The sequence below is a fragment of the Salvelinus namaycush genome, chromosome 6 (assembly GCF_016432855.1).
Source record: "Salvelinus namaycush isolate Seneca chromosome 6, SaNama_1.0, whole genome shotgun sequence".
Taxonomy (NCBI): domain Eukaryota; kingdom Metazoa; phylum Chordata; class Actinopteri; order Salmoniformes; family Salmonidae; genus Salvelinus; species Salvelinus namaycush.
This window is the reverse complement of record NC_052312.1, coordinates 50,080,994-50,104,631: the sequence shown is the minus strand read 5'-3', so window position 1 is coordinate 50,104,631 and position 23,638 is coordinate 50,080,994. Positions and strand designations below refer to the sequence as shown.

The 23,638-nt window shown below is 41.3% G+C and overlaps 1 protein-coding gene across 1 annotated transcript in view; it reads left to right on the top strand.

Moving 5' to 3' along the window:
- Positions 1-23,638, top strand: part of LOC120049181 (thyrotropin-releasing hormone-degrading ectoenzyme-like) — a 51,746-nt gene that overhangs the window by 11,839 nt on the left and 16,269 nt on the right. Inside the window, exon 2 of the mRNA XM_038995408.1 lies at positions 11,284-11,557. Coding sequence (XP_038851336.1) covers positions 11,284-11,557 — 274 coding nt within the window. The remainder of the gene's footprint in view (positions 1-11,283; positions 11,558-23,638) is intronic.

Here is a 23,638-nt window from a genome sequence, read left to right as displayed (position 1 = left end):
CTATTATACCAGAGTTAAGACAGTATATAGTAGAGTACTGTTATACCAGAGTTAAGACAGTAGTATATAGTAGAGTACTGTTATATCAGAGTTTAGACAGTATATAGTAGAGTACTATTATACCAGAGTTAAGACAGTATATAGTAGAGTACTGTTATACCAGAGTTAAGACAGTAGTATATAGTAGAGTACTGTTATATCAGAGTTAAGACAGTATATAGTAGAGTACTGTTATACCAGAGTTAAGACAGTATATAGTAGAGTACTGTTATACCAGAGTTAAGACAGTATATGGTAGAGTACTGTTATATCAGAGTTAAGACAGTATATAGTAGAGTACTATTATATCAGAGTTAAGACAGTATATAGTAGAGTACTATTATATCAGAGTTAAGACAGTATATAGTAGAGTACTGTTATACCAGAGTTAAGACAGTAGTATATAGTAGAGTACTGTTATATCAGAGTTTAGACAGTATATAGTAGAGTACTATTATATCAGAGTTAAGACAGTATATAGTAGAGTACGGTTATATCAGAGTTAAGACAGTATATAGTAGAGTACTGTTATATCAGAGTTAAGACAGTATATAGTAGAGTACTGTTATATCAGAGTTAAGACAGTATAGAGTAGAGTACTGTTATATCAGAGTTAACACAGTATAGTGGAGAGTACTGTTATACCAGAGTTAACACAGTATATAGTAGAGTACTATTATATCAGAGTTAACACAGTATATAGTAGAGTACTGTTATACCAGAGTTAAGACAGTATATAGTAGAGTACTGTTATACCAGAGTTAAGACAGTAGTATATAGTAGAGTACTTTTATACCAGAGTTAAGACAGTAGTATATAGTAGAGTACTGTTATATCAGAGTTAAGACAGTATATAGTAGAGTACTATTATACCAGAGTTAACACAGTATATAGTAGAGTACTATTATATCAGAGTTAAGACAGTATATAGTAGACTACTGTTATATCAGAGTTAAGACAGTATATAGTAGAGTACTGTTATATCAGAGTTAAGACAGTATATAGTAGAGTACTATTATACCAGAGTTAACACAGTATATAGTAGAGTACTATTATATCAGAGTTAAGACAGTATATAGTAGAGTACTGTTATATCAGAGTTTAGACAGTATATAGTAGAGTACTATTATATCAGAGTTAAGACAGTATATAGTAGAGTACGGTTATACCAGAGTTAAGACAGTATATAGTAGAGTACTGTTATATCAGAGTTAAGACAGTAGTATATAGTAGAGTACTGTTATACCAGAGTTAAGACAGTAGTATATAGTAGAGTACTGTTATATCAGAGTTAAGACAGTATATAGTAGAGTACTATTATACCAGAGTTAACACAGTATATAGTAGAGTACTGTTATATCAGAGTTAAGACAGTATATAGTAGAGTACTGTTATATCAGAGTTAAGACAGTATATAGTAGAGTACTGTTATACCAGAGTTAAGACAGTAGTATATAGTAGAGTACTGTTATACCAGAGTTAAGACAGTAGTATATAGTAGAGTACTGTTATATCAGAGTTAAGACAGTAGTATATAGTAGAGTACTGTTATATCAGAGTTAAGACAGTAGTATATAGTAGAGTACTGTTATACCAGAGTTAAGACAGTAGTATATAGTAGAGTACTGTTATACCAGAGTTAAGACAGTATATAGTAGAGTACTGTTATATCAGAGTTAAGACAGTATATAGTAGAGTACTGTTATACCAGAGTTAAGACAGTAGTATATAGTAGAGTACTGTTATACCAGAGTTAAGACAGTAGTATATAGTAGAGTACTGTTATATCAGAGTTAACACAGTATATAGTAGAGTACTGTTATATCAGAGTTAAGACAGTATATAGTAGAGTACTGTTATATCAGAGTTAAGACAGTATATAGTAGAGTACTGTTATACCAGAGTTAAGACAGTAGTATATAGTAGAGTACTGTTATACCAGAGTTAAGACAGTAGTATATAGTAGAGTACTGTTATATCAGAGTTAAGACAGTAGTATATAGTAGAGTACTGTTATATCAGAGTTAAGACAGTATATAGTAGAGTACTGTTATACCAGAGTTAAGACAGTAGTATATAGTAGAGTACTGTTATACCAGAGTTAAGACAGTAGTATATAGTAGAGTACTGTTATATCAGAGTTAAGACAGTAGTATATAGTAGAGTACTGTTATACCAGAGTTAAGACAGTAGTATATAGTAGAGTACTGTTATATCAGAGTTAAGACAGTAGTATATAGTAGAGTACTGTTATACCAGAGTTAAGACAGTAGTATATAGTAGAGTACTGTTATACCAGAGTTAAGACAGTAGTATATAGTAGAGTACTGTTATACTAGAGTTAAGACAGTATATAGTAGAGTACTGTTATACCAGAGTTAAGACAGTATATAGTAGAGTACTGTTATACCAGAGTTAAGACAGTAGTATATAGTAGAGTACTGTTATACCAGAGTTAACACAGTATATAGTAGAGTACTGTTATACCAGAGTTAAGACAGTAGTATATAGTAGAGTACTATTATACCAGAGTTAAGACAGTATATAGTAGAGTACTGTTATATCAGAGTTAAGACAGTATATAGTAGAGTACTGTTATACCAGAGTTAAGACAGTAGTATATAGTAGAGTACTGTTATACCAGAGTTAACACAGTATATAGTAGAGTACTGTTATACCAGAGTTAACACAGTATATAGTAGAGTACTGTTATATCAGAGTTAAGACAGTAGTATATAGTAGAGTACTATTATACCAGAGTTAAGACAGTATATAGTAGAGTACTGTTATATCAGAGTTAAGACAGTATATAGTAGAGTACTGTTATACCAGAGTTAAGACAGTAGTATATAGTAGAGTACTGTTATACCAGAGTTAACACAGTATATAGTAGAGTACTGTTATACCAGAGTTAACACAGTATATAGTAGAGTACTGTTATACCAGAGTTAAGACAGTAGTATATAGTAGAGTACTGTTATATCAGAGTTAAGACAGTAGTATATAGTAGAGTACTGTTATATCAGAGTTAAGACAGTAGTATATAGTAGAGTACTGTTATACCAGAGTTAAGACAGTAGTATATAGTAGAGTACTGTTATACCAGAGTTAACACAGTATATAGTAGAGTACTGTTATACCAGAGTTAACACAGTATATAGTAGAGTACTGTTATATCAGAGTTAAGACAGTAGTATATAGTAGAGTACTATTATACCAGAGTTAAGACAGTATATAGTAGAGTACTGTTATATCAGAGTTAAGACAGTATATAGTAGAGTACTGTTATACCAGAGTTAAGACAGTAGTATATAGTAGAGTACTATTATACCAGAGTTAACACAGTATATAGTAGAGTACTGTTATATCAGAGTTAAGACAGTAGTATATAGTAGAGTACTATTATACCAGAGTTAAGACAGTATATAGTAGAGTACTGTTATATCAGAGTTAAGACAGTATATAGTAGAGTACTGTTATACCAGAGTTAAGACAGTAGTATATAGTAGAGTACTGTTATACCAGAGTTAACACAGTATATAGTAGAGTACTGTTATACCAGAGTTAACACAGTATATAGTAGAGTACTGTTATACCAGAGTTAAGACAGTAGTATATAGTAGAGTACTGTTATATCAGAGTTAAGACAGTAGTATATAGTAGAGTACTGTTATACCAGAGTTAAGACAGTAGTATATAGTAGAGTACTGTTATACCAGAGTTAAGACAGTAGTATATAGTAGAGTACTGTTATACTAGAGTTAAGACAGTATATAGTAGAGTACTGTTATACCAGAGTTAAGACAGTATATAGTAGAGTACTGTTATACCAGAGTTAAGACAGTAGTATATAGTAGAGTACTGTTATACCAGAGTTAACACAGTATATAGTAGAGTACTGTTATACCAGAGTTAAGACAGTAGTATATAGTAGAGTACTGTTATACTAGAGTTAAGACAGTATATAGTAGAGTACTGTTATACCAGAGTTAAGACAGTAGTATATAGTAGAGTACTGTTATACCAGAGTTAACACAGTATATAGTAGAGTACTGTTATATCAGAGTTAAGACAGTAGTATATAGTAGAGTACTGTTATACCAGAGTTAAGACAGTAGTATATAGTAGAGTACTGTTATACCAGAGTTAAGACAGTAGTATATAGTAGAGTACTGTTATACCAGAGTTAAGACAGTAGTATATAGTAGAGTACTGTTATACCAGAGTTAACACAGTAGTATATAGTAGAGTACTGTTATACCAGAGTTAAGACAGTAGTATATAGTAGAGTACTGTTATACCAGAGTTAAGACAGTAGTATATAGTAGAGTACTGTTATACCAGAGTTAAGACAGTAGTATATAGTAGAGTACTGTTATACCAGAGTTAAGACAGTAGTATATAGTAGAGTACTGTTATACCAGAGTTAACACAGTATATAGTAGAGTACTGTTATATCAGAGTTAAGACAGTAGTATATAGTAGAGTACTGTTATACCAGAGTTAAGACAGTAGTATATAGTAGAGTACTGTTATACCAGAGTTAAGACAGTAGTATATAGTAGAGTACTGTTATACCAGAGTTAAGACAGTAGTATATAGTAGAGTACTGTTATACCAGAGTTAACACAGTAGTATATAGTAGAGTACTATTATACCAGAGTTAACACAGTAATAGTAGAGGACATGATACTGTTATTTTTCTGGCCAAGTGCTGCTATTCATCCTGTAGAACGTTTCTCTGGCTTCTCTTCACCTCCAGTGCTTTTTCAGTAAAGAGGCCACATCCCATTGATAAACATCCCCTCTATGACCAACAAATAACTGCCTGGCTTTACTGTCTGACAGGAGACCGATCCCTTGCTTTGTGTGCGTATTTGTTAAATAAAGTTAAAGGTTAAATAAAATGTGTGTGTGTGTGTGTGTGTGTGTGTGTGTGTGTGTGTGTGTGTGTGTGTGTGTGTGTGTGTGTGTGTGTGTGTGTGTGTGTGTGTGTGTGTGTGTGTGTGTGTGTATCTTTGAGTGTGCCTGGCTGTGTCTGTGTGCATGTGTGTGTTAGGCAGCTTTTACACAGGCAGCCCAATTCTGATCTTTTTTTTTTACTAATTGGTCTTTTGAGCTCTGAAAAAAAAAGGGTCTGATGTGAAAAGATTAGATGTCATTGGTCAAAAGATCTAATAGTGGAAAAAAGATCAGAATTGGGCTGCCTGTTTAAACGCTGCCTTTGTGTCTAATGACGGACCGATCCCTCAGTGTTAACACTGCTTAACCAGATTCACCACCAGATCTCCAATCAGCCCAACTGTCAGTTTATCAGGCTCCTACTGATTCTGATAGCCATTTAAATGTCACCATGGGAGGGCCAAACGCCCCCTGGAGGACTTCTCCCCCCTCTCTCCCTCCTCTCTCCCTCCTCTCTCAACCTCTTCCTAGCTGGCAAGTCCACCAGGCAAAGAAACTGTGTGGATTACGGTGTTATGGTTGGACTACCCAGGTTAGTCCTAACGGCAAAGCAGAGCCAGTCATTCAGCCAGTCATTCAGTCAGCCTGTAAGCCAGTCAACCAGTCAATCTGTCATTCAGTCAGCCAGTCAGCCAGTCAGCCAGTCAGCTAGTCAGCCAGTCAGCTAGTCAGCCAGTCAATCTGTTATTCAGTCAGCCAGTCAGCCAGTCAGCTAGTCAGCCAGTCAATCTGTCATTCAGTCAGCCAGTCAGCTGTTCAGCCAGTCAGTCAGTCAGCCAGTCAGCCAGTCATTCAGTCAGCCAGTCAATCTGTCATTCAGTCAGCCAGTCAGCTAGTCAGCCAGTCATTCAGTCAGCCAGTCAATCTGTCATTCAGTCAGTCAGCCAGTCATTCAGTCAGCCAGTCAATCTGTCATTCAGTCAGCCAGTCATTCAGTCAGCCAGTCAATCTGTCATTCAGTCAGCCAGTCAGCCAGTCAGACAGTCAGCTAGTCAGCCAGTCAGCCAGTCAATCTGTCATTCAGTCAGCCAGTCAGCTAGTCAGCCAGTCATTCAGTCAGCCAGTCATTCAGTCAGCCAGTCAATCTGTCATTCAGTCAGCCAGTCAGCCAGTCAGCTCGTCAGCCAGTCAGTAAGCCAGTCAACAAGTCAGTCAGTCAACCAGTCAGCCAGTCAGCCAGTCAGCCAGTCAGCCAGTCATTTAGTCAGCTAGTCAGCGAGTCAGCCCAACCTCAGCATTGTATAAACAAACAGACAACAGCCTGGTCTAAAGTAGTGCACTATACAGGGAATAGGGCTCTGGTCTAAAGTAGTGTACTATATAGGGAATAGGGCTCTGGTCTAAAGTAGTGCACTGCATAGGGAATAGGGCTCTGGTCTAAAGTAGTGCACTGCATAGGGAATAGGGCTCTGGTCTAAAGTAGTGCACTATATAGGGAATAGGGCTCTGGTCTAAAGTAGTGCACTATATAGGGAATAGGGTGCCATTTGGGATGCATGCTGAGTCAGAGCCTTCAGTCACACAGGAACACATTAGAGAGCCTCTATGATGAAAGCAGACCAGCACTCAGGGTTTTGGGAGAGAGATGCTTGTCTCCCTTTATATCCCTGACGTCCACAGCAGAGGATGGGCTGATGAAAGAGAGGATGGAGGGATGAAGAAGAGGTCTGGTCCCTGTAGAGGTAAAGGCCAGTTCTCCTCCCCCCTCCCTCCTTCCTCCTCCTCTCCTCAGTGGTCTGAGATGCTTTGATACTCTGTAATCCAGCTGTCTGCTTATTAAACAGTGTGTTGGATGATGTTGGAAATCACTGCTTCCATCACTGACATCAATAACATCACTAACATCATGACTGTGGCTAAGTTAACTCAGATCCCCCTCCTTAACTTCCTATTCCAACCACACACACACACACACACACACACACACACACACACACACACACACACACACACACACACACACACACACACACACACACACACACACACACACACACACACACACACACACACACACACACACACACACACACACACACACACACAATCCCCCCTCTCCTCACCCCACTGCCAATCTAACTGAGAGGAGAGGCTCTCCTCACCCCCACTGCCAATCTAACTGAGAGGAGAGGCTCTCCTCACCCCACTGCCAATCTAACTGAGAGGAGAGGCTCTCCTCACCCCACTGCCAATCTAACTGAGAGGAGAGGCTCTTCTCACCCCACTGCCAATCTAACTGAGAGGAGAGGCTCTCCTCACCCCACTGCCAATCTAACTGAGAGGAGAGGCTCTCCTCACCCCACTGCCAATCTAACTGAGAGGAGAGGCTCTCCTCACCTCACTGCCAATCTAACTGAGAGGAGAGGCTCTCCTCACCTCACTGCCAATCTAACTGAGAGGAGAGGCTCTCCTCACCTCACTGTCAATCTAACTGAGAGGAGAGGCTCTCCTCACCTCACTGCCAATCTAACTGAGAGGAGAGGCTCTCCTCACCTCACTGCCAATCTAACTGAGAGGAGAGGCTCTCCTCACCCCACTGCCAATCTAACTGAGAGGAGAGGCTCTCCCCACCTCACTGCCAATCTAACTGAGAGGAGAGGCTCCCAGACCTTTTCTCAGAACTCCTGATGCTGCACTTTATTCTCTCAGACGTGGCTCTGTCTCTGGAATGATAATTACAAGGAGGATTTTGGAACAGGAAAATAGGAAAATAATAAAAATAAAAAAAAGTGTAAAGTGTAAAAATAGCAAATAAAACCTCATACTGTTAAAAAGATTCGGACTATTTTGGAATGTAATTTAGTCACTAATTGTGACTACGCGGAGTCTTGGAATAGACTACAGGACAGGAAGTTAAACAAACCGGACTGCCGGCTGTCATTTATACGATTGTTACGGTGACCATGTCTCTGTAGCGATGAGTCGCTATAACGAGCTGACGTGGGCACCAATTCAGCTGTAGCAGTGTGAGGGGTGGATTTCAAGTGAAGCCAAGACTTATTTAAAATGAAACCAAGACTTCTTTCAAATGAAACCAAGACTTATTTAAAATGAAACCAAGACTTCTTTCAAATGAAACCAAGACTTCTTTCAAATGAAACCAAGACTTATTTCAAATGAAACCAAGACTTATTTCAAATGAAACCAAGACTTCTTTCAAATGAAACCAAGACTTCTTTCAAATGAAACCAAGACTTATTTAAAATGAAACCAAGACTTATTTCAAATGAAACCAAGACTTCTTTCAAATGAAACCAAGACTTCTTTCAAATGAAACCAAGACTTCTCCACAGCAGAAGCTGCTAGGAGCAGCTATTATTGATGAAATAGATGTAATATATACAGTACCAGTTTGGACACACCTACTCATTCTTCATTTTTACTATTTTCTACATTGTAGAATAATAGTGAAGACATCAAAACTATTAAATAACACATATGGAATCATTTAGTAACCAAAAAAGTGTTAAACATGTCAAAATATATTTGAGATTCTTCAAAGTATTCACCCTTTTCATTGACAGCTTTGCCCACTCTTGACATTCTCTCAACCAGCTTCATGAGGTAGTCACCTGAAATACATTTAAATTAACAGGTGTACCTTGTTAAAAGTTAATATTTGGAATTTCTTCTGAATGCGTTTGAGCCAAGCAGTTGCGTTGTGACAAGGTAGGGGTGGTATACAGAAGAAAGCCCTATTTGGTAAAAGTTCATATTATGGCAAGAACAGCTCAAATAAGCAAATAGAAATGATAGTCCATCATTACTTTAAGACATGAAGGTCAGTCAATCCGGAACATTTCAAGGACTTTGAACGTTTCTTCAAGTGCAGTCGCAAAAACCATCAAGCGCTATGATGAAACTGGCTCTCATGAGGACCACCACAGGAAAGGAAAACCCAGAGTTACCTCTGCTTCAAGAGGATAAATTCATTAGAATTACCAGCCTCAGAAATTGCAGCTCAAATAAATGCTTCAGAATTCAAGTAACAGACACATCTCAACATCAACTATTCAGAGGAGACTGCGTGAATCAGGCCTTCATGATTGAATTGCTGCAAAGAAACAACTACTAAAGGACACCAATAAAAAGAAGAGACTTGCTTGGGCCAAGAAACACGAGCAATGGACATTAGACCAGTGGAAATCTGTCCTTTGGTCTAATGAGTCAAAATGTGAGATTTTTGGTCCAAACCGCAGTGTCTTTGTGAGACGCAGAGTAGGTGAACGGATGATCTCTGCATGTGTGGTTCCCACTGTGAAGCATGGAGGAGGAGGTGTGATGGTGTGGGGGTGCTTTGCTGGTGACACTGTCAGTGATTTATTTAGAATTCAAGGCACACTTGACCAGCATGTCTACCACAGCATTCTGAAGGAATATTCCATCCCATCTGGTTTGCGCTTAGTGGGACTATCATATGTTTTTCAACAGGACAATGACTCAAAACACACCTTCAGGCTGTGTAAGGGCCATTTGACCAAGAAGGAGAGTGATGGTGCTGCATCAGATGACCTGGCCTCCACAATCACCCGACCTCAACCCAATTGTGATGGTTTGGGATGGACCGCAGAGTGAAGGAAAAGCAGCCAACAAGTGCTCAGCATATGTGGGAACTCCTTCAAGACAGTTGGAAAAGCAATCCAGGTGAAGCTGGTTGAGAAAATCCCAAGAGTGTGCAAAGCTGTCATCAAGGCAAAGGGTGGCTACTTTGAAGAATCTAAAATCTAAAATCTATTTTGATTTTAACACTTTTTTGGTTACTACATGATTCCATATGTGTTATTTCATAGTTTTGATGTCTTCACTGTTCTACAATGTAGAAAATAGTAAAAAATAAAGAAAAACCCTGGAATGAGTAGTTGTGTCCAAACTTTTGACTGGTACTATAGGTCAGAGCATTTGCATAGGAAAACTCTCAACCAACTCGGAATTATTTGAAATAATTTTCACCCGTGTTCTGCGATTACTTAAACTTACCGTACGCTTCCCATATGCTTCGAAACCGTTCGTGCATACTGTATATTATGACAACATTTTGTGATGTTTTAGTTTGGTGTCTACCCCCTTCGTCAGTGATTGGTCAACAATAGGGATTCTTCAATGAAGTGTTTGTTGTCATTCACCGACAGACAACTCGTTTTCATACGTGTTTTTTTCACTTGAGAAATACTGCGTCAAACATCTTAGATGTAAAATTGCTTCCTCTGCAAAGACTTCCTCTGCAAAGACTTCCTCTGCAAAGACTTCCTCTGCAAAGACTTCCTCTGCAAAAAATGACAGATTTCTTGTGTTATCTTAGATTAATTCTGACTATTTTGAGGAAGTGTACTGGCTACGTTGTTGATACGGCAGCTCAAGAGGGACAAACATTAATATTGCTGATGATGATGCTTTTATCTAATTTTTTTCAAACAAATGTATTGTAAAGGAGTACGCGAGCCCAGACGTTCACTTCACCTAGCCGAGTTCTGCTCGGAGCAAAGCCAACCTGCTATGGCATTTACTCTACTGTGACAGATTCTGAAGCACTTTCAGTGATATGTAAAACCAAAACAGGGGGCCTATCTGTTTCAATGTGAACTCAGAGTTCATCAGTTTTCCAGGGTGACAAGAAGGCAATAGTCAAGGTGAAACTACTATTTTCTAAGTTTAGAACAACTATCGGCCGTTAGGTTCCTTTTATCTCCTAATCTAATGTGAAACTAACTCTTTGCTCTCTCCCCCGTCCCCTCTCCCCCCCTCTCTCTCACACTCTTCCCGTCCCCTCTCCCCCCTCCCCTCTCTCTCACACTCTTCCCGCCCCTCTCTCCCTCCCTCTCTTTCTTTCTATCACTCTCCCCCTCTCTATCTCCCTCTCTGTCTTTTTATCTCACTCTCCCTTTCCTCCTCTACATCTCTCTGTTTTACTGTCATTCTCTAAATCTGTTTTCTCTCTCCTCTCTTCCTCCCTCTCTCGCTCCCTCTCTCTCCATCTCCCTCTCTCTCTTCTCTCCCCCCCCCTCTCCCTCCCCCTCTCTCTCTTCTCTTCCTCTCCATCCTCCTCTCTCCCTCTCCCTCTGTCTCTTCTCTCTCCCTTTCCCTCCCCCCTCTCTCTTCTCTCTCCCTCCCCTCTCTCTCTTCTCTATCCCTCCCCCTCTCTCTTCTCTCCCTCTCCCGCTCCTTCTATCTTTCTTCTCTCCTTCTCCCTCTCTTCCCTCCCTCTCTCTCTCTCGCTCCCTCCCCCTCTCTCTTCTCTCTCCCTCCCTCCCCCTCTCTCTTCTCTCTCCCTCCCCCTCTCTCCAGGTACATGGCGGTGACACAGTTCTCCCCCACCCACGCCAGAAAGGCCTTTCCGTGTTTTGATGAGCCCATCTACAAGGCCACGTTCCGGGTCAGCCTGAGACACGATGCGTCCTACCTCTCTCTCTCCAACATGCCTGTAGAGGCCTCCATCTCTGATGATGATGGCTGGGTGACCAACCACTTCTCCAGGACCCCTCGTATGTCCACCTACTACCTGGCCTGGGCCGTCTGTAACTTTACCTACAGAGAGGTGACCACTGACAGTGGAGTGGTGGTGAGTTACACTAGTGACCCCCTAACCCTAACCCTAACCTTAACCTTAGCTTAACCTTAACCCTAACCTTAACCCTAACCTTAACCCTAACCCCAACCCTAACCTTAACCCTAACCCTAACCCTAACCCTAACCTTAACCCTAACCCTAACCTTAACCCTAACCCTGGGCCGTCTGTAACTTTACTTACAGAGAGGTAACCACTGAGAGTGGAGTGGTGGTGAGTTACACTAGTGACCCCCTAACCTTAACCCTAACCCTAACCCTAACCTTAACCTTAACCCTAACCTTAACCTTAACCCTAACCTTAACCTTAACCCTAACCTTAACCCTAACCCTGGGCCGTCTGTAACTTTACTTACAGAGAGGTAACCACTGAGAGTGGAGTGGTGGTGAGTTACACTAGTGACCCCCTAACCCTAACCTTAACCTTAACCCTAACCCTAACCTTAACCTTAACCCTAACCTTAACCCTAACCCTAACCCTAACCTTAACCCTAACCCTAACCTTAACCTTAACCCTAACCCTAACCTTAACCCTGGGTAGTCTGTAACTGCACCTACAGAGAGAGGGGTAACCACTGACAGTGGAGTGGTGTAGAGTTACAGTCTTACTGACTGACTGACTTAATCCTGTTTATCCCCATTGGGATGTGAGGCCATAACAGGCTCTCTAACGTCCAACAGTGGAGTGGTGGGGACTTAATGTCAGAAGATAAGATCAACTGTATTGTGCCCAAGGGGGAAATTCTCTTGGAAACACAGTATTACTGTTTCCAAAAGAAACACTGTGTGCAGTATAAAGTCAGACATATACAACATGCTCTCTCCACTAGCTGTATCCTCATTACCTAACCCCACATTAACATGAAATAACTCATGACCGCCTGTCTACTTACCCATCAAGTCTGAGGATTTAACCCACTTTGTCTTTTTGTATGTCTATCTATTGATTACCCTTGATACTGACATGTGGAGTAGACTGCTGCTGTTTCCCACTAATACTGTCATCACTACAAACACCTTCTAAAGAGTTAATACTGTCATCACTACAAACACCTTCTAAAGAGTTAATACTGTCATCACTACAAACACCTTCTAAAGAGTTAATACTGTCATCATTACAAACACCTTCTAAAGAGTTAATACTGTCATCATTACAAACACCTTCTAAAGAGTTAATACTGTCATCATTACAAACACCTTCTAAAGAGTTAATTCTGTCATCATTACAAACTCCTTCTAAAGAGTTAATACTGTCATCATTACAAACACCTTCTAAAGAGTTAATACTGTCATCACTACAAACACCTTCTAAAGAGTTAATACTGTCATCATTACAAACACCTTCTAAAGAGTTAATACTGTCATCACTACAAACACCTTCTAAAGAGTTAATACTGTCATCACTACAAACACCTTCTAAAGAGTTAATACTGTCATCACTACAAACACCTTCTAAAGAGTTAATACTGTCATCATTACAAACACCTTCTAAAGAGTTAATACTGTCATCACTACAAACACCTTCTAAAGAGGTAATACTGTCATCACTACAAACACCTTCTAAAGAGTTAATACTGTCATCACTACAAACTCCTTCTAAAGAGTTAATACTGTCATCACTACAAACACCTTCTAAAGAGTTAATACTGTCATCACTACAAACACCTTCTAAAGAGTTAATACTGTCATCACTACAAACACCTTCTAAAGAGTTAATACTGTCATCACTACAAACACCTTCTAAAGAGTTAATACTGTCATCACTACAAACACCGTCTAAAGAGTTAATACTGTCATCACTACAAACACCTTCTAAAGAGTTAATACTGTCATCATTACAAACACCTTCTAAAGAGATAATACTGTCATCACTACAAACACCTTTTAAAGAGTTAATACTGTCATCACTACAAACACCTTCTAAAGGGTTAATACTGTCATCACTACAAACACCTTCTAAAGAGGTAATACTGTCATCACTACAAACACCGTCTAAAGAGTTAATACTGTCATCACTACAAACACCTTCTAAAGAGTTAATACTGTCATCACTACAAACACCTTCTAAAGAGTTAATACTGTCATCACTACAAACACCTTCTAAAGAGTTAATACTGTCATCACTACAAACTCCTTCTAAAGAGTTAATACTGTCATCACTACAAACACCTTCTAAAGAGTTAATACTGTCATCACTACAAACACCTTCTAAAGAGTTAATACTGTCATCACTACAAACACCTTCTAAAGAGTTAATACTGTCATCACTACAAACACCTTCTAAAGAGTTAATACTGTCATCACTACAAACACCTTCTAAAGAGTTAATACTGTCATCACTACAAACACCTTCTAAAGAGTTAATACTGTCATCACTACAAACTCCTTCTAAAGAGTTAATTCTGTCATCACTACAAACACCTTCTAAAGAGTTAATACTGTCATCACTACAAACACCTTCTAAAGAGTTAATACTTCTAAAGAGTTAATACTGCCATCACTACAAACACCTTCTAAAGAGTTAATACTGTCATCACTACAAACACCTTCTAAAGAGTTAATACTGTCATCACTACAAACACCTTCTAAAGAGTTAATACTGTCATCACTACAAACTCCTTCTAAAGAGGTAATACTGTCATCACTACAAACTCCTTCTAAAGAGGTAATACTGTCATCACTACAAACACCTTCTAAAGAGTTAATACTGTCATCACTACAAACACCTTCTAAAGAGTTAATACTGTCATCACTACAAACACCTTCTAAAGAGTTAATACTGTCATCACTACAAACACCTTCTAAAGAGTTAATACTGTCATCACTACAAACACCTTCTAAAGAGTTAATACTGTCATCACTACAAACACCGTCTAAAGAGTTAATATTGTCATCACTACAAACACCTTCTAAAGAGTTAATACTGTCATCACTACAAACACCTTCTAAAGAGTTAATACTGTCATCACTACAAACACCTTCTAAAGAGTTAATACTGTCATCACTACAAACACCTTCTAAAGAGTTAATACTGTCATCACTACAAACACCTTCTAAAGAGTTAATACTGTCATCACTACAAACACCTTCTAAAGAGTTAATACTGTCATCACTACAAACACCTTCTAAAGAGTTAATACTGTCATCACTACAAACACCTTCTAAAGAGTTAATACTGTCATCACTACAAACACCGTCTAAAGAGTTAATACTGTCATCACTACAAACACCGTCTAAAGAGTTAATACTGTCATCACTACAAACACCTTCTAAAGAGTTAATACTGTCATCACTACAAACACCTTCTAAAGAGTTAATACTGTCATCACTACAAACACCTTCTAAAGAGTTAATACTGTCATCACTACAAACACCTTCTAAAGAGTTAATACTGTCATCACTACAAACACCTTCTAAAGAGTTAATACTGTCATCACTACAAACACCGTCTAAAGAGTTAATACTGTCATCACTACAAACACTGTCTAAAGAGTTAATACTGTCATCACTACAAACACCTTCTAAAGAGTTAATACTGTCATCACTACAAACACCTTCTAAAGAGTTAATACTGTCATCACTACAAACACCTTCTAAAGAGTTAATACTGTCATCACTACAAACACCTTCTAAAGAGTTAATACTGTCATCACTACAAACACCTTCTAAAGAGTTAATACTGTCATCACTACAAACACCGTCTAAAGAGTTAATACTGTCATCACTACAAACACCGTCTAAAGAGTTAATACTGTCATCACTACAAACACCTTCTAAAGAGTTAATACTGTCATCACAGAACAGCAACACCGTTGATGTCCCAAATGGCTCACTTTTCCCTATAAAGTGCAGTACGGCCCATAAAGCTCTGTTCAAAAGTAGTGCCCTATATAGGGAATAGGGATCCATTTGGGATGCAGACAAAATTAGCTATTGAAAACAGTATTCAGCAGGTGTCCTCACCTCTCCTTCAGACAATTATCTTCGTTATCTTGACAACTTTCTCACCTTCCCATCCTGTTAACCTTGGGTTCCCCTCCTCGTCCTCGTCCTTCATCATCATCGTCATCGTGATCTTCGTCATCCCACTTTAATTACTCCCCATTCATTTCAACTGTCATTATCCAAGGGCATTGCCCAATATCTCCATACACACACACACACACACACACACACACACACACACACACACACACACACACACACACACACACACACACACACGCGCGCGCACACACACACACACACACACACACACACACACACACACACACACACACACACACACACACACACACACACACACACACACACACACACACACACCTCACAACGCCGCCTGTAGTCCTCCTATCCCTCATTACAGGGTCATCACCTTCTCAACAGCACCTTTAATGACCAGCCATATCTGCAGCATTTATTTCCATACAGAACCCCTCCTAACGCTCACCCCTCACACTGCCACTAACCCATCAATCAAATTACCGTGACAACACTGGCCGGTCTCAACTCATCCATCATCGGAGCGTGGCGTGCGTGCGCAGCGAGGGGAGATGAGGAACGGAGTTAGGGCTTGCATATATCCGGGGAAGTGTAGCGAGAACTCGAACTGCCAAGACGGTCAATCTGACCTTTTTCAATAACTTTATTTCAATAAAAACCTTGAAACCACCTTTCCAGGACTTTTCCTAAATATGTGTATTTTACAGTCCAGCAGCACTTTGAGATCAATATCATAAAAGACAAAAACTGAGAAATTGTACCTCAAAGGGCCATGAAGGTCAAAATGACCGCAGGCATGTTTTACCCACAGTAGGCTTCCGCAAAGCTATTGTTTGTGTTGCTATTCCTTAGTTATTTTTCTCGCCTTGTGTTTCCGGCATTGGATGTTGCTTAGCAACTGTTGTTGTTTACTTGCTTTCAAATGAGCATGAAGGAAAGTAGCCTTTAGATTCTAGAATACAGAAACAATAGAATACAGTTGCAAATATACATTAGAATTGGAACAGATTATAATAGAACAGAATAGAAACACAATAGAAGTACAGTTGCAAATATAAATTAGAATTGGAACAGATTATAATAGAACAGAATAGAAACACAATAGAATACAGTTGTAAATAGAAGTTAGAATTGGAACAGATTATAATAGAACAGAACAGGAACACAATATAACACAATAGAAGCATTATACAATAGAATAAAACACAACAGATAGGTAGCCTGATCAAAACTAACTAGTGTCTAGCTATGTCAGGAATGCTGACCGCCCTGCAGGCTTTAGCCATGCTTCAGGATATGGAAGAGTCTGATTCAGTCTGATGGAGGCATTCAGTCTGATGGAGGCATTCAGTCTGATGGAGGCATTCAGTCTGATAGAGGCATTCAGTCTGATGGAGGCATTCAGTCTGATGCAGGGAGTGATGGTCTCATGGGAGAACTCATCCGATGTCCCTGACTCTGACAGTGACACAGAGACACACCAGCACAAAAGACTGCGTCTTGGACACATCCACTTCAAGACGTCCGCGTCCGCTGATGTTCCAGGTAGGACTAGCGTCTTCTTCAGCGTTTTGTTTTTTTAACCTAGGACAAAAGATTGCTCAATATTGTTGGTTTGACTTACAGCAAACTTGTTTACAAGAAAAGCGTTGACCAATAGCCTCCAACACACACACATCTACGCCTAACCCAGGTGCAATAGAATACAATCAGAAAAACTGAATCAGAATAGAATACTATTGTTCTTTTTCGTTTTTATTATTACCCAAATGTTATTATTATTAAGAGAATATTCTTACTATCATCATTGTTGGCCTGTCACCGCTATTACTCTCTATAATTAGCCAATTACTGGCATTATGCTATTATCGGCTTACCATGGTTGTTGTAGGCCTAATTATTTATATTATTATCGCCATTATCATTAGCCTATTATCATTAGCCTATTGTCAATAGCCTATTATCATTAGCTTATTATCATTAGCCTATTGCCATTAGCCTATTGTCATTAGCCTATTATCATTAGCCTATTATCATTAGCCTATGATCATTAACCTTTTATCATTAGCCTATTGCCATTAGCCTATTGTCATTAGCCTATTATCATTAGCCTATTGTCATTAGCCTATTGTCATTAGCCTATTATCATTAGCCTATTAGCAGGTCCTCATGTTGTATTGTGTATGCAAGCCAGTTGTGATGTTACGCAATATTGTAATTGTTGTGTGTATGAACAGAAGATTAGCCCTGATTCACATCTATATTTTATGAAATATAATAAACTAATCAGGCTATTATCATTGTCAGCAGTGCCGAAATCCACAACCGTTGCCATCTTCGCCTGTGCAACATCACCCAGACTGCCGACACCTGTAGGCCTACCAGGTAGGCAATTCACTTCAAAAAGCCAATTTTTTTTTACAAATAGGCTAACTAAGCTTAAATTACATATATTTGTATTTAACCTGCAGTGCCAAATCCACCACTACCTGAGAGACAGGAACTGGGAAAGGACGGCACAGTCTGGAAGCTTGTGCAGCCAGGTGAAAATGTAGGGAGACGACAAGGACAGAATGTCATGAGTGAAGCTCCAGGACTCACGCCACACGCCAAGCGCAATATTGAAGATGCGCTCACTGCCTTCCTGTGTTTATTTGATCCCGGGATTCTGAACCACATTAAGCACCGTGGTGCACAGAGTAAAGGTGACAGTTAGTGGGACATGTCTGTTGTCCAACTAAAGGCCTTCATTGTTGTGTATCTGTGATGCTCAAAGCGTAAAGAGTATGGAGAGCTTCTGGTTGGCTGACTGGGGCTACGCATTCTTCAAAAGAGACCATGTCCCGAGAATCAATACAGGGAGATCATGAGATTCCTGCGTTTTGACAAGAGAGAGAGACCTGAGGCAGACGTCTCCAAGAAGACAAAATTGCCCTGGTTTCCAGAGGTGTGGGTGAAATTCGTTGAGAACATCACTGCTTGCTACAAGGCAGGTAGCGCCATCACCGGGGATGAGCAACTGTTCCCCAGAAAACCACGCTTCCTCTTTACTCAATACGTGGCCAACAAACCGTTGAGAGAGAGAGAGAGAGAGAGAGAGAGAGAGAGAGAGAGAGAGAGAGAGAGAGAGAGAGAGAGAGAGAGAGAGAGAGAGAGAGAGAGAGAGAGAGAGAGAGAGAGAGAGAGAGAGAGAGAGAGAGAGAGAGAGAGAGAGAGAGAGAGAGAGAGAGAGAGAGAGAGAGAGAGAGAGAGAGAGAGAGAGAGAGAGAGAGAGAGAGATGGTTAAAGACTAGGAGACATGGTTAAAGCCTAGGAGACATGGTTAAAGACTAGGAGACATGGTTAAAGACTAGGAGACATGGTTAAAGACTAGGAGACATGGTTAAAGTCTATGAGACATGGTTAAAGACTAGGAGACATGGTTAAAGACTAGGAGACATGGTTAAAGACTAGGCGACATGGTTAAAGACTAGGAGACATGGTTAAAGACTAGGAGACCTGGTTAAAGACTAGGAGACATGGTTAAAGACTAGGAGACATGGTTAAAGACTAGGAGACATGGTTAAAGACTAGGAGAGAGCGTGGTGTTGAAGATGATTGATCCTTAACTGGGGAAAGGGAGGAAACATCACTACGGACAACTTCTTCACCTCGCTTGACCTCGCCAGAGCACTGCTCTCCAATGAAATCAGCCTGGTAAACAAGGCAAGATGGGTGCTACCCCCCCTCCGCTAAGGGGCAGTCTGAGCTGTTCATCACACAGGTGCTGCCCCCCCTCCGCTAAGGAGCAGTCTGAGCTGTTCATCACACAGGTGCTGCCCCCCTCCTCTAAGCAGCAGTCTGAGCTGTTCATCACACAGGTGCTGCCCCCCTCCGCTAAGGTGCAGTCTGAGCTGTTCATCACACAGGTGCTGCCCCCCTCCGCTAAGGAGCAGTCTGAGCTGTTCATCACACAGGTGCTGCCCCCCTCCGCTAAGGAGCAGTCTGAGCTGTTCATCACACAGGTGCTGCCCCCCTCCTCTAAGCAGCAGTCTGAGCTGTTCATCACACAGGTGCTGCCCCCCTCCGCTAAGGAGCAGTCTGAGCTGTTCATCACACAGGTGTTGCCCCCCTCCGCTAAGGAGCAGTCTGAGCTGTTCATCACACAGGTGCTGCCCCCCTCCGCTAAGGAGCAGGCGGAGCTGTTCATCACACAGGTGCTGCCCCCCTCCGCTAAGGAGCAGTCTGAGCTGTTCATCACACAGGTGCTGCCCCCCTCCTCTATGGAGCAGTCTGAGCTGTTCATCACACAGGTGCTGCCCCCCTCCGCTAAGGAGCAGTCTGAGCTGTTCATCACACAGGTGCTGCCCCCCTCCTCTATGGAGCAGTCTGAGCTGTTCATCACACAGGTGATGCCCCCCTCCGCTAAGGAGCAGGCGGAGCTGTTCATCACACAGGTGCTGCCCCCCTCCGCTAAGGAGCAGTCTGAGCTGTTCACCACACAGGTGCTGCCCCCCTCCGCTAAGGTGCAGGCGGAGCTGTTCATCACACAGGTGCTGCCCCCCTCCGCTAAGGAGCAGGCGGAGCTGTTCATCACACTAGTGTTGCCCCCCTCCGCTAAGGAGCAGTCTGAGCTGTTCATCACACAGGTGCTGCCCCCCTCCGCTAAGCAGCAGTCTGAGCTGTTCATCACACAGGTGCTACCCCCCTCCTCTAAGCAGCAGGCGGAGCTGTTCATCACACAGGTGCTGCCCCCTCCGCTAAGGAGCAGTCTGAGCTGTTCATCACACAGGTGCTGCCCCCCTCCGCTAAGGAGCAGGCGGAGCTGTTCATCACACAGGTGCTGCCCCCCTCCGCTAAGGAGTAGTCTGAGCTGTTCATCACACAGGTGCTGCCCCCCTCTGCTAAGGAGCAGTCTGAGCTGTTCATCACACAGGTGCTGCCCCCCTCCGCTAAGGAGCAGGCGGAGCTGTTCATCACACAAGTGCTGCCTCCCTCCGCTAAGGAGCAGGCGGAGCTGTTCATCACACAAGTGCTGCCTCCCTCTGCTAAGCAGCAGTCTGAGCTGTTCACCACACAGGTGCTGCCCCCCTCCTCTAAGCAGCAGTCTGAGCTGTTCATCAGACAGGTGCTGAAAAGTGAGAATGCCATGCAGCCCCTTTACCAGGGTAAACAACGAAAGAGCGTCTGTGTCATCCGCACAATGCACCCTACTGTTACCATTGAGGGAGTCCAAAAGCCAAAGCCTGACACGGTTACCCACTACAATGCAACAAAGGTATATATATTTTTCTTACTGTGTTTACATCGATTCTTTGTGGCATTGTTTTGTGTAGCCTATAGAATTTGCAAGTAAGCATTTCATTGTAGCATACGTTGTATTGTATTGTATTCTAGGGCAATACGACAAGGCCCGCATGGCGGAAACTGCCATCCTCTACAAGGCCCGCGGGCGGAAACTGCCACAGAGGGACAATACGCTTCAACTAGCCAAAGAGCTCCGAGCACACCACATGTCTGGGAAAGCTGTGCCGCTTGCCCAAGGTCCGGGTCTGAAGCATCCGGAGGATGAAGCCACCAGAGCAGCAGCAGAAGAAGCGGAGACAGTGCCAAGTGTGCTGGCATTGCAAACAGAACAAAACACACAAAACTTACAACACTTGCCAGAAAGTTATGTGTGGGAAATGCACAAGGAAGTTAGTGATTACTTGTGTCAACTGTGAGTAGTCTATAGAGACTAAACGGCATGAGCCAGGGCGCATTGCACGCACAAAGTTTAGCCAATAATTAGTCAAATGTCTATGAGCCCATTATACATTACCAGTCAATAGTTTGGACACACCTCCTCATTCAAGGGTTTTTCTTTATATTTACTATTTTCTACATTGTAGAATAATAGTGGAGACATCAACACTATGAAATAACATGTATGGAATCATGTAGTAACCAAAAAAGTGTTAAACTAAATATATTTCATATTTGAGATTCGTCAAAGTAGCCACCCTTTGCCTTGATGACAGCTTTGCACACTCTTGGCATTCTCTCAACCAGCATCATGAGGTAGTCACCTGAAATGCATTTCAATTAACAGGTGTGCCTTGATAAAAGTTAATTTGTGGAATTTCTTTCCTTCTTAATGCATTTGAGCCAATCAGTTGTGTTGTGACACGGTAGGGGTGGTATACAGATGTCCATATTATGGCAAGAAAAGCTCAAATAAGCGAAGAGAAGCGAAAGTCCATCATTACTTTAAGACATGAAGGTCAGTCAATACAGAAAACGTTTCTTCAAGTGCAGTCCCAAAAACCATCAGGCGCTATGATGAAACTGGCTCTCATGAGGACCGACACAGGAAAGGATGACCCAGAGTTACCTCTGCTGCAGAGGATAGGTTCATTAGAGTTACCCGCCTCAGAAATTGCAGCCCAAATAAATGCTTTACAGAGTTCAAGTAACAGACACATCAACATCAACTGTTTTTTAAATGTATTTAATCTTAATTTGTCAGTTAAAAACAAATTCTTATTTACAATGACGGCCTACACCGGCCAAACCCGGACGACGATGGGCCAATTGTGCGCCACCCTATGGGACTCCCAGTCACAGCCGGTTGTGATAAAGCCTGGATTCAAACCAGGGTGACTGTAGTGACGCCTTTAGCACTGAGATGCAGTGCCTTAGACCGCTGCACCAAGTGTTCAGAGGAGACTGCAAGAATCAGGCCTTCATGGTCAAATTGCTGCAAAGAAACCACAACTAAAGGACACCAATAAGAAGAAGAGACTTGCTTGGGCCAAGAAACATGATCAATGGACATTAGACCGATGGAAATCTTTCCTTTGGTCTGATGAGTCCAAATTTGAGATATTTGGATCTGACCGCCGTGTCTTTGTGAGACGCAAAGTAGGAGAACGGCTGGTGATGCTGTATGTGATTTATTTAGATTTCAAGGCACACTTAACCAGCATGGCTACAACAGCATTCTGCAGTGATACACCATCCCATCTGGTTTGGGCTTAGTGGGACTACCATTGTTTTATCAACAGGACAATGACCCAACACACCGCCAGGCTGTGTAAAGGCTATTTGACAAAGAAGGAGAGTGATGGAGTGCTGCATCAGATGACCTGGCCTCCACTATCACCTGACCTCAACCCAATTGAGATGGTTTGGGATGAGTTGGACCGCAGAGTGAAGGAAAAACAGCCAACAAGTGCTCAGTATACGTGGGAACTGCTTCAAGACCGTTGGAAAAGCATTCCAGGTGAAGCTGGTTGAGAGAATGCCAAGAGTGTGCAAAGCTGTCATCAAGGCAAAGGGTGGTTACTTTGATGAAATTTGAGATGCATACAAGGAGAGGCACCTCATACCCACGGTGAAATATGGTGGTGGGTCAGTGATGTTTTGGGGCTGTTTTAATTCCAGAGGTCCAGAGGCACTGGTTAAGATTGATGGCATAATGAATTCCACCAAGTATGAGGCAATTTTGGCTGACAATCTGGTTGCTTCTGCCGGAAGGCTGGGACTTGGCCGTATGTGGACTTTCCAACAAGACAATGACCCAAAACACACCTCAAGATCCACACAAAAATGGTTCTGTGACAACAAAATCAATGTTCTGCCATGGCCATCTCAGTCGCCGGACCTCAATCCAATCGAAAACCTGTGGGCTGAGTGGAAGAGGGCAGTTGATAAGCGCAAACCCAAGAATGTGAAGGATCTTGAAAGGATCTGCATAGAGGAATGGTCCAAAATCCATCCAAATGTGTTCCTTAACCTTGTCAAACATTACAGGAAAAGACCATGCTGTTATCCTTGCCAGAGGTGGTGGCACTAAGTACTAAATGAGTGCCAATAATTATGAAACCTTGATTTTGGTGAAATGTATTTTGTATTAAATAATTGTATGATTTTGGTTGGTTCCATTGAAACATTAATAAAGTACAGTATTTCTCACATGTTGGTATTTTGTGTTTATCTCTACAATTATATTGTTTATATTTTTAAAAGTATTGTTTGTGCATTGCCAGTCAGGGGTGCCAGTAATTTAGAAGCCCACTGTATATATATATTTGTTGAAATATATATGTTCATT